General features: G+C 35.5%; 1 protein-coding gene across 2 annotated transcripts; it reads right to left on the bottom strand.

Annotated features, from left to right (window-relative positions):
* Positions 1-343: 343 nt before the first annotated feature.
* LOC137742611 (vacuolar protein sorting-associated protein 41 homolog) lies at positions 344-11,115 on the bottom strand. Of its 2 annotated transcripts, none has more exons than XM_068482521.2 (19): positions 10,674-11,115; positions 9,509-9,778; positions 9,253-9,432; positions 8,390-8,650; positions 7,725-7,857; positions 7,543-7,633; positions 6,574-6,676; positions 5,190-5,293; positions 4,986-5,079; positions 4,704-4,859; positions 4,559-4,621; positions 4,314-4,379; positions 3,760-3,960; positions 2,860-2,937; positions 2,659-2,778; positions 2,475-2,555; positions 2,274-2,359; positions 1,282-1,363; positions 344-1,194 (listed from the first exon to the last, which is right to left on the bottom strand). In XM_068482521.2, exons 1-19 carry the CDS (start codon positions 10,938-10,940, stop codon positions 745-747), a joined length of 2,886 nt encoding a protein of 961 aa, XP_068338622.2. In that variant the 5' UTR covers positions 10,941-11,115; the 3' UTR covers positions 344-744. The 2 variants fall into 2 exon arrangements, with proteins under 2 accessions (XP_068338622.2, XP_088535079.1); XM_088678953.1 differs by having other exon boundaries at positions 7,725-7,860; positions 10,674-11,081.
* Positions 11,116-12,184: the final 1,069 nt, after the last annotated feature.

The raw sequence follows: 12,184 nt of genomic DNA, 5'->3' as shown, positions 1-12,184 counted from the left end.
ATATTTAAAGAAAACCATATCTTTCTTTGTAACGATAGAACAAAACTACCAAAATTTGCTGAAAATAAATCAAATTAGCCTCAGCTTTTTAAGAAAGCTGCTTTTAAAATAATTTCCGCAATGCCAAACCAACCCTTAATTTAGACAACCGGTGCATTTGGTTGAAACCAAACCGACAAGAAAAAGCATCATCAAATTGGTGACAAATTTATATCTGGCTCTAAATCACCATTTGTTAAGACGATATGTTCATGGATAACAATCATAACTCGTAAGTGTTCTTTGGCACACTATCATACCGATCGTTTTTGCCCAATCATATAAAACAGAAGACAAACAAAGATTACCAATCAACTCGATAAAATGCTGTGAATCGTAATATTGAATGAGGAGAAATTCAAAATTATGACAACAAACAAAACATAAAATTGCTTCTCCGTCAACCTCCACTTCCCGAAAACTCTGTCAGCCTCTAACAACCTCCATCAATCGCAATGTAGGTACATATCAACTCAACAAACCTGCAAAACTTGCGCTACAGAAACTCGCTCGGATGGCATCAATCCTCAAAAGCTAGCCAAAGAATAAATTCCACTTTCCAGAATATGTATACAACTATGATACACGAATGGACCACCATGAGCACGACAAAAGAATAAATAAAAGCCTCACACTTGCGCGAGCATACAAAAAACTGAATCAAAAGAATAATTAGCCTGCAAACATTCACATCAAGCGCATGCATCACTTCACCCCACTAGCAGCAGTAGTACATAAGATACAACGCATGCGAGAGCCACCCGATTGGGTGTCATCATCATCATCACCATCATCGTCACCATAACTATCACCATACCCATAATCGTCTACTCTCTCGCTAGGATTGGCCACACTGATTTTCATTTCACTCGTATAGGTGGAATCCATAAGACAAGTCACGTGATAAGCATGACAGCAAAAGAAAACAATGACATTAACATTTTGAATGGAAAAAGGATCGAAACACATGCAACACCTTGCACCGCCCCTAGGTTTTGATTTAACCTCCATACTTCTCACACCTACCGATTTCTCAATCACCTGAGAAGCCCTACTATCATTTCTCTTTGACCGTGCCTCATCTTCTTCATTGCTCAAGTAAATTCCATGCGTTGCCTCTTTGTAGTATTTGCCCAAGAGGTTGACGATATCAGCCTGTTTCCAAGTTAACACCAACTCTCATGATTTTGGCACGGTGCTCTTTTATTCAAATCAAAGGTAAAAAATGGAAAACAAACGTACCTTGAGAATATCATTGCACCCGTGTCTTAGAGATGTTTCGGTCCTATAATTGGTGATGATTTTGACTAGCCGATCCCTAAGCCTGAAAATTTAAATTTACAGAAGGTTAATACAGATATTTATTGAAGAATATTCCTAAACTTCATGTTTACAACTGAAAAATATCCAAGTTCTGCATGTATATGTATGTACACAGTTGCACCTAATGCTAGCAACATCAATTTGGAAGACGCAATGAACAGAAAATAGAACCCACTATCACACCTTACATCTCCATAAAGCTTAACAATACTAAATTCTAAACCTAACTAATACGTTGGCTTCTTAGCATAAGGTTGAAGAACCAGAAACTTATAACATAATTTTTAAACCAGCTTAGTTGTTCGTATTTGCTATTCCATAATCTAAGTCCTTATTACCTCATTCAAGAATCAAATCACTACACAAACAATTGTTACCTCTATGTTTATCCGTTATCTCTACTTGTCTTGGCACAATTGGAACAATTCTAAATATACACCATCACTACCAAAATACAAAGAAAACATGATAGCCCTCTAACTTGTGATATACAAATCACATACAAAGTCAAGGAATGTCAATAGAAGAAAGGGACCCATGTCTCTGTCTGTGGTTATCTATTTATCTAACTTAATAGAAAGTAATTAGCTAATTAAAATCAAGGCATGTACTCTTGTACCTACAGGAAATAAGAGGTGTTACTTTCCACACAGGTCAGGGTTAACACAAGAAGAAACATTATATGATAGAGATGGAATACAAGAATATACCACCACAATATTCTGATCAAACTGACCTAGGAATCACCAAGATGATCAAAATTTATAAGGCCCAATAAAAACATATGAAGAATCCAATGACTTTCATGCTTAAAATACCATGCTAAGAATTCCAGAAAAAGGGAAGAAATCCATTATTTGATAGAGAATGAATACAAGAATACAACACCACAATATTCTGATCAAACTGACCTAGGAATCTCCAATCCATTGGGAACCATATTCACAATATAAAGAGGATCTAGGTTTCCAACTGTGTGCTCCAACAACATGCCTACCTGTAAATTAGTAGAAGAAAAATTAGAGGATAGTATACCGAAGAGGACTTGTAGATATAGCCAGCTAATGTATTTTGCATAAATACCAAATCTGCAGGCTAGCCAGAATAAATACCATTTCAGGTTTATGAAGACACTGCTGGATTAACTCTTCCCAGAGTTCATCATCATGTTGCATATTTACAAATTCTACAGCCTGTGCACAACCATAACGCATCTTGTTATCACCATAGTTCAATGTGAAGAGAAAAAATAACTCCAAAGGAACAACTGAAGATATATAATGAAATAATAGGTACCTCTTCAATATCCCCAAGTTTATTTATGATTACAGCAAGGGCTTGTTTAGCATTTCCCATTCTTCCAAGAATGAAGACTTGCTCCTTTAAAAGATCTCTTCCGACACAAATTTCATATGCCTGATATATATTATCAGGTGTCAATGCATTGAAGAGCATTTAAAGTTCATCAAAACTGATCATTTATGAACTCGATCAAACCTTCTCCAGGGTATAATGTTGACTACTGCGAAGAAAAGGAAGTAGCATCTTTGGATCATATTCTGCATAAAGCTCTACCTACCACAGTAAACAAATGACACCACAAGAGTTCAATGGCATGCACACAAGATAGAGATACAATTTCACCACACTGGCACAACATCTTTTGAGCACCAAATACAAGCTCTTGCATGAGAAGTAATAGAATAAAAGAGAAATAAAGAAATAGATACCTTAAGAACGCTTTGTAAATGGAAACTATTATAACAATTATATGGTACCAAATACATATTATAACCAATAACAAAGACATGCAATTTCAGTTTCAATCTTTCCCACATACCAAAACCATGAAAACCAGCAATATGAAGGTCTAATTCTAAAAGGAAAAACCAGTTCTTTCCTTAAACTTGGAAATACTAAACAGTCATACAATGTCAAGTTAGTCCATGTACAAGTGATTGGAAAATATAATCACCCCGAACACATCTAGATGCAATAGGATACAACTCATAGTACCCAAATTACATGAGAATGACAAGTCTTCTCTACAACGGGAAATGACAAGGCAATTATCATGGTACTTTAGTTAGATTAGAAAAGAAAATTGTTTAATATAATAACCATCTGAAACGCTAACCCAAAAGCTCCCATAAACCTAGTTGATTACATTTGTCTGCCCCGAAATCAATTTTGCACTTATCTTGATAAGATATATAGAATATTAAGAGACATATCAACTGATATCCAGAAAAATTCAACTATATTTTGCAGGAAGTTGATAGAGTTAATGCAATGATTAAGTATAAGTAGCTTCATAGTGCATACAATGAGAATTTGAAAGAACAGAAGCCAGTATAATTTCATGGGCAGCTAAATTATTTCAGCTTTCCACAATACCTGCATATCGTGAAATTCTTTTCCAGAATGAGGGTCTGCTTCAAATAGTGAATGCAAGTATGCATGCAAGAAATATCTGGAATCACACTTATCACTTGCATTCAAAAGTTGGTTGACAACTTCAGATGGAGTTATCAAATCCTTGTTTTGGATCAACAAAGGAACTGCAAGCTTGCAATCTAGCATCATTAATTGGACAACCTGCAAACACAGAGGCGACAACCAAGCACATAAAATTAGACAGTAAAACAAAATAGCCGCAAAATTGAAAAGTATTCTTCTCTTTTTTAATTACAAACATCCCCAACCCCTAATATAAGATTATGTAGGTAATATTGCATGTTTTCAATTTTAGAAAGAGAATGATGACGCCATTATTGATAATATTTGATATCAAAACCAAATTTTTGGTGAAATTGTGAAAGTTACCTCCTCAGGAAAATCACAAAAAGACCATTATCATTTGGAAACATAAACTTTTCAATGGATGGCAGTAAAAAGAGAAACCATAAATTCCAACTTACAACATATAAATTGAACATATTTACCAATACCTTTTCCCGAATCGAATCATACAGATTGTGCTTTTCAATGAAGGAAAAAATGTCTGGCTTCAAAAGCTGGAAATCCAGAAAGAACAAAAGAAATTTGAAGTTAATATCAAAACATAGTAATTGATGCAACAGCTCAATTCGCAGACAACCTTATGAAGATGTTAAATATTATTTAATCACTTCAAATTGTAGCTGTGCTTTGTGAATAAAGGTGTTGCACATGAATATGCATCAAGAACACTTACATCAGCATAAAGTGCGAATGCTTTCTCATATTGCCCATCAATCTCATACAACACTGCTAGTGCCTGAACAAGAGAGTGGATGTTAAAAAATAAGAATTATCATAATTTAAAAATTCATATTCCAAATAAACTATTCCTGACCGACCTCCTTAAGGGCATCTGTCATGGACGATGTATTAAGCTGAGGTTCTATAGCTGAGATAACAGGCAGTGAGGAGTAGATCACGGGTGGCCAAGATTTAACAGTTGACACAAGCTCCTTATGAAAAGATGGATTTGTAGCGAGAGCTACAAGAGCAACCTTACAGCACACAATAAAAATTTTGATAAATGAAACCAAGATATCAAGCTTTCCCTATTTGTCAACTCAAAGATTGTAAAAAAAATTAGCAGTTCAACTGCAATTAAAAATGTTGTCCTTACAAACCTCATAAGCAGTATCACGCAGTCTTGGGTTTTCTGTTGGAATATACGGGACTAACACGGGAAGCTGACGCAAATGAGCAAAGTGGAAAACCCATCTGTGAAGCACAGTCCGCTCCAAGTTATTTGGAAGAATTGCATGCCAGAATTTCCAATTATTTACTGGGAAGATTGTAAAAAATGGGTCACAAAAAAGGGTAGTTACTACCTTTCCCATGCTGAAGCAGATCCTCGCAATAATTTAGGGCATAAAGATGCAGCTTCAGCATATTTTCTTTCCACAATCAAATGATCAAGGTATCTAGAACCAACCTAGAGAAAGGAAAGAAAAATTAAGCAAACCGTGCAATTAACTAAATCTTTTAAACCGTGCAATTAACTGAACCTGCAGGGAATTTAACAGTGTAAGTACAAGGGAATAAGCTCAGGTATTACATAACAAAGCCACAAAATAAATTTTCTAAGCTGTGCACATGCAACAGCAAATAAATAGCCATTTAAGAAAAATCCAAATATTTGATAATAGTTTTACAGTTACAAAATATTTGACAATAGTCTTGTGTGAAAATCGAGAATAGTCTTGTGTGAAAATCGAGAAATGTTTATCATGGAACTTAAAGTCGCTCAAAGAACTTTGTTCAATATATTACTTTTGGAAGGGAAAAAAAATGAAACTTTGGCTGTTATATGAATCAGAGGTACATCAATCTTAGAAAGCTTCTCTGCAGTTTTTCTTTTCTTATATCTATGTTGTTTATCATTTCCCTAAATGTTAATAATCACACAAGACCAAGGAGCATAAGAATCTAAATGATCCACAATTATATATGATCCAACTAACTTAAGTGGGTTCAACTTTAAAGCTAAGAAAAAGTGGTAATCCACAAATTTAGCCAGAAGGCTAAAAAGTGTGCAGCTGAGAAACTTGTCAATATGGTAGTTATGTCAACAGAACTATGGCCAGGGATAGAACCAGAAAAAAATTTCTGGTGGACTTTGAACAATTTTAAGTAAAACTATTGACCAAAATTGAAAAAACATAAGAAAAAAGAGGAATGCAATAAGGGCCACAAACCAGTAATCACATCATGTGGTCACTACAATTCACTTGTTACAGTACAATAGGCACATAATCTGTTACATAGTTTGGTCCATAAATAGATATTCCGGTATGACACATTACAATAGGCACATTTGACGCCTCTTTTTTCCTCTAATTCCTCAAGACACAAACTCGCTAAACTATGATTTTGTCAAAATCACATTTGAGAAATAAAACTGCATAACTCGAAAAACATTGTATTTATAATAGGTGTGAATAAAAGGGAGTGTTGTGGGTAATGTGTGATAGCTGCCTCCCTTATGTGATTTTGACAATGTGAACAAATGTGAGCGGGGGCAGCTACCCCCAGTGGGCCATGAAGATTTATTTCTCCAAACAATGGGAAAAAATGTGATGGGGCAGCTAACCCCCAATGGGCCTTAGCTGCCTCCGTCCTTATTTATGGCACTTAGAAACTAATTTGAAAAGAACTCCTACACTGCTATGTTTTCTCTATTGTGATATGAAAACGAGAATGAAATGTTAATACCTCATCAAGAAGTTCACTCCGTCCCTGGCCCGCTTCAACTGCAGCCAAAGCTTTTTCATGCCAACCATGTTGAAGAAGCCACGCAATATGATCTTCCGCATCTCTGAAAAGGATATATGCATTCGATTCTTATCACATTAGCAAGACCAGATTAAAATATATCTAAATCTATGAAGATTTTATGATTGCATAAGATTCAACGTATTCTCCTCCGCTTAAGTACTCCTCATCCTTATAAAATCAATCTCAAAGACGTAAACATATGCAATCACTACACAGGAAAGAATCCCTAACTCATGTAAGAAGGCAACCATTAGAGGGGGGATGTACAAAATATAAAAGCATGGTAAGAAATGTACTAAATTTAAAAGTTTACCAAAAGATAAAAAAAAAAAGGATGAGTCTTATGAAGCAACTCATAAGTTTACTACTTGTTTTTCTTCAAAAAATAATTAAATGCAGATTTTTAGATTGATATCCTTTGCCCTTTCAAGTATGGGACCAGTAGTTTTAGCAAGTCTTAGGCTGACCTTCAGATTCTAATTTTCAGAAGATAATTGGAGGTGGTTGTGTGCACCTTTAGTGTTTGGCCCCCACCCCAAACCTTTTTTTTTTTTTTTTGAACTTCCTTTAAACCCAAGATGTCAGCAGAGGCTGGGATTGACAATGTGAAAGTACCATATCTCTTCTAGAATTGTTCTGGATATCCCTAACTGTGATGTCTATATCTGGGTTTCTGAAAAGTCTGGCAAATCATCTGTCTTTTTTGTGATAATTGTGTTCTTAAACCATGGATGAGACAATGAAACAAGATCATTCTGGGCCACAAGCACCAAAGTTTTACTAGGACAAGAAGATCGATTCTTCTCTATGAAACTCAAGAGTAGATAGAGAGAATTACTGTATGTATTACAAAAATGCTTATGTATCATAACTCTAGAGAAGCGCAAATAGAAAGAGAGTACTGACCTCGGTTTTGCAATGACTACATCCTTTGGGGAAACAATATAGTACAGTGGTTCATCACCTTCGGCCCACTGGCCACCAGCATAGCTGCTACCTAGATTCAAACTAAAGGGTTTTACAGCTATATAAATGTAAATTATTCTGCTATTATTCGACGATGACATTCAAAAACAAAGTATGTTAACCTGAGAAAGGTGCGTGAGCAAGGGAATAGTCCTTTGCCTTGTAATGCTCAAAGCCATGTACAGGTAAGGCATCTGTTGAAAGTTCATCATTATTCCATGTTACAATACGTACTTCTGGTCTCTCTGCATTTCCCTGCTTCAAATATATTATAAGAGTTAGATACAATAACAGGGAAACAGTCATAGCATGACCTACAATAGAAGATGAAAAGTGGGTAAGTTCCAACTTACTTTACAGTTAATAATGGAAACCGAATTATGTGAGGAAGGAAAATCTTGATAATAACAAAAGGTAAATAAACCATTAAAAAATAAAAGAGAACAATGAAAACGTTGCACTGACAAATTATTCTGCCAAATTAAACAATGCTTCACCTCTCACAATTGACATGTAGAAGCATCTAACTCATTCCACAAAAAAAAAAATAAAAAATAAAAAATAAAAAATAAAAATTAAAATAAATGCAAATATTCTAAATCTTAAACAAAAAGTAAGGTTGCATTTTTCAAAAAAGTTTAATTAACACCTTCAAGGAGAAATCACTTTCAGCAATTTACAACGTTTGACCCCAAGATAAAACAAAGAAGGGGCCTGCATTTGTAAATTAGAAAAGTTTTTAAAAAAATAAAATACATATCATACAGAACAAAGGGGAAAAAAGTACCTGTCGTGATGGAGCAGAGCTACTAAATTCCTTCTCCCCATCTTCTTCACCAGGGATATAGGCTAGAATGATCAAAGTGTCACCAAAAGGGGCAATCCCAGAAATGAAATAGCTGGTCTGAAAGGATGCCACAATATCCACTTGGTTCATACCAGATAATGGGACATGGTTATATGTCCCATTGGTGGCTCTAGACTGATTTGTTTTTATCGATGTGATTTTGATTGATGTTCCCCAGCCAATGACCAACAATGAGTCATCCTGAATATGATGAAGTGCAGTGAGCAATAATGAAACGACACAAGTACTTTATTTGAAGGATGAAGAAGAAAAGGTTGTGCAATAGGAAAGGAAGTTTAGCTGGTATTTTTCATACTAAAAGTCTTATATATCATGAAGCTGATTTATTAAGGACCTCAGGGTTAAATCAGCTTTGAGATTGAACCATTAGTCCTAGAGTTATAAGTCCATTTTGACAAGCGGCAGAGAGGCCTTTTGCTTGATTGCCTTGGGCTTGAAAGAGATGGGCAGCCAGTGGTATGAACTACTCATTTCAATTTCAAGCTACTTTATCCCTCAATTACCCTTGAAACAGGCATTAAAATCCCAAGATTACCTGCTTCCCCAGAACTCCAGCAATCTGCCACAATGTCCCTTCCTTACTTTTCAAATCTCAACGCTATTTCATTCTACTTAACTAGACATAAATCCCTAAAACTGTACAACTTTAAAGTTCAAAATGCACTACAGAATCACCCAATACAAGCACTTTACACAAGTTGCACTAACATGCACCGCATCAAAACTTATAAAGTAGTCACGTGTGTATATAAATACTGTGAGCATGACACTCTTTCACTAACCTGCCAAAATAAGTGAGGAAGCAAAAGCTCAGGACGTGGGCTTCCTCGTGGCCTTTCAATGAATGTTATACGTTGATCATTTGCAGTATCGTACACTTTCACGCCTGCATCATTAGCCCAAGCAATGAGACTCGTTCTCCACTTCACTGCATGTATAGGACCTTCACCAGAGTGTAAAACCTACATTGCCTTGAGAAATTAGAAAACATGCTCGGAAATCCTTTTACCTTGCTTTTGAGTATAATTTAGTACAAACCTGATCTTTAAAGCCCAGCCATCTTTTTGTATTAAAATACAAATGACCAGCTAAACCACCAGCTACAAATCTTCTAGATGATTTTTTTGCATAATCTGGATCCAGGGCAATAGCCTTCATTGGGCGATGATACTCAAACCTCATTTTCTCATCAGTGAAAAGACTGCTTATTACAACAAACCCATCATCTGAACAGCTTCCTATAAATTCACCTTCTATGTCGAAGCTAAGATCATTCACTGCAGCAGTATGAGCAGGGAATTCCTTAACCTGTAAAGAAGTAATCGAGTACATAATATTGGCATGCCTTCAATGATAAATCAGGTGCAAAATGCAACAGTATATCAACCATAACTTGATATAGAGTATTAACACCCGTACCAAGAAATTTAGTACTGACGGCGGAATTTAAGAACTGTAAGTTCAAAAACTACCTACAGATATCCCAAAGAAATCATCTTTGCAAACAATGTACAGACATTGCAAACTACCTACAATGCTTGTCAAGGTTAAACTTTGCATTCTGTAACCTATTGCATAGGTTATTTACCCATCAAACAATAAATGTTTTGAGTCACTGATTTTCGGACAAGTAGAGTTAAATCACCCTACAAGTATAAGTTCACCAACAACAACAACAAAGCCTTTTCCCACTAAGTGGAGTTGGCTATATGAATCCTAGAACACCATTGCGCTCAGTTCTGTGAGTATAAGTTCACCATAGCCGAAAATTCAATTAGCACGCCAACGTTTGAATACAAAACTTAAGAATAAGCTTTCATATTCTGATTCATGATTGGATCAAAAACTTAAAAGTACAGAAACATCATAGGAAACAACTCTATAACTCCCGCATATAATTAACCAAATGAAATTTAACTAAAGTAGCGTTCTTTTTATATTCCCAATTGAGCTAATTGCAAAAACCCGATTGACCATCCCAAACTAAATGCCACTTGGTTTAAAACCCTTACATTCAACTCTCCGGTAAAACTGTAGAAATTTAAAAATTACCGAGAAAAACCAGATCCAATCAGCTCAACTTCAATTTTACATCCTACTCAATTCCCCCGAATCGCACTAACCTACCCGTCAATGCAATGATCCCAACCACTATCGATTCAAAACATGCAAAATTGAATTGAATTCAAGCTCAGTTCCTCACCTGATTCCCGAGAAAATCGAGAATATGAACGGTGCCGCCGTGAGTCCCGAGCGCGATCATTCGTTCTGCGACGGCTATGCACGACGCCACATCGCTCGTTAACAGTGTGGGAATGCTGCCTCCCATTCGCTGGTACTTGAGCCTCGGCTCCTCTTCCTCTTCCTCTTCTTCTTCCTCCTCTTCCTCTTCTTCTTCCTCCTCGCCCTCTTCCTCTCTCTCGTCGTCGCCTTCGACGCCGTTATCGGGCGGAATCGGGGCCATTGTCATGTACGTCTTCAGCTCTTCTCGTGGTTGCTTCGTCGCCTCGGAGAGACAGGCGGAAGAATGATTGAGTTGACAACTGGAAGAGAGAGATCTGTTTGGTTTGAGTTTTCCTTCGTGTAGGTACCTTCGGTTTGTAGACTAAGCAATTTATTTGCAAGGGACAAAAGAGTGGGTTATGCACGCAGAATGAGCGCCACCTAATGTCATTTTATCTTTTCTAAAGCTTTTTTTTAAGCTTTTTTTTATTAGTTTTTTTTATTTTGAAAATTTTAACGAAAAACCTACGGTACTGTTTACTTTAATCAAAAATTATATTTTTACACTAAAAAGGCAATCCTGGTACTATTCACTTTAGCCTTTATTTTATCCTTATCGTTAAAATTCAAAATTTTCAAGTCATTTTCATTAGTTTTCCTTATTTTTAACTGCACTTTGTAAAACTTGATTTTAATTTCACTTATCATTTGAAACTCAAAAGTTTAATAAACTTCTTCATCAAAAAATATTTAAAACTCAACAGTCGTCGTTTTATTGGAACTCAAGCATCATTATTTATTTTTTGAAACTCGATTTTAATTTGACTCTCCTTTCTAGAACTCAAAACCCGCCACTTTAGTCCTTAAAATTCAAAATTCACTTTATATTGTCTTGTTTCTATTTTTAAAATAAGTTCAGCCATTTAAATTTTATAATTTTCAAAAATAAATAAATAGTAAAAAGGAACAAAAATAATCATTTTCTTTCTTCAATTGCCACCTCCATTATGAACATAAGAAATGACAAAATTAATGTTAAGGTGGCCGGAGATGGAGGGAGAAGTGATAATGTTATATAATATGATTAAAAATGTTAACTTTATACTTGTGCCACTTCAATGAGGACCTTAATAATGCACATAAGTAAACGGTTATTAACGGAATACATAGAAACAAGTCAAACTGGAGTAAATATTGAGTTTCAAGCAATAAAGTGACAACTTTTGAATTTTATAAGGCAAAGTAGAACTGAAATCAAGTTTTAGGAAGTAAAGTGACGACTTTTGAGTTTCAAGGCCAACGTGGGATCGAAATTGAGTTTAAGAGAGCAAAGTGGCGACTTTTGTGTTTTAGAGGTAAAGTGGGCTCGAAATCGAGTTTCAGAGAGTAAAATTGCGCCTTTTAAGTTTTATAAGGCAAATGTCACTTTTTAGGAGTGTAGCTAAAAATACTTTTTTTTTTTTAATTGTCCATGGTACAAACAAAATGTCA

The sequence above is a fragment of the Pyrus communis genome, chromosome 11 (genome assembly GCF_041283825.1).
Source record: "Pyrus communis isolate YQ-2024b chromosome 11, ASM4128382v1, whole genome shotgun sequence".
Classification (NCBI taxonomy): domain Eukaryota; kingdom Viridiplantae; phylum Streptophyta; class Magnoliopsida; order Rosales; family Rosaceae; genus Pyrus; species Pyrus communis.
Note: the sequence above shows the minus strand (reverse complement) of the source record. Positions and strands in the feature narration are given on the sequence as shown.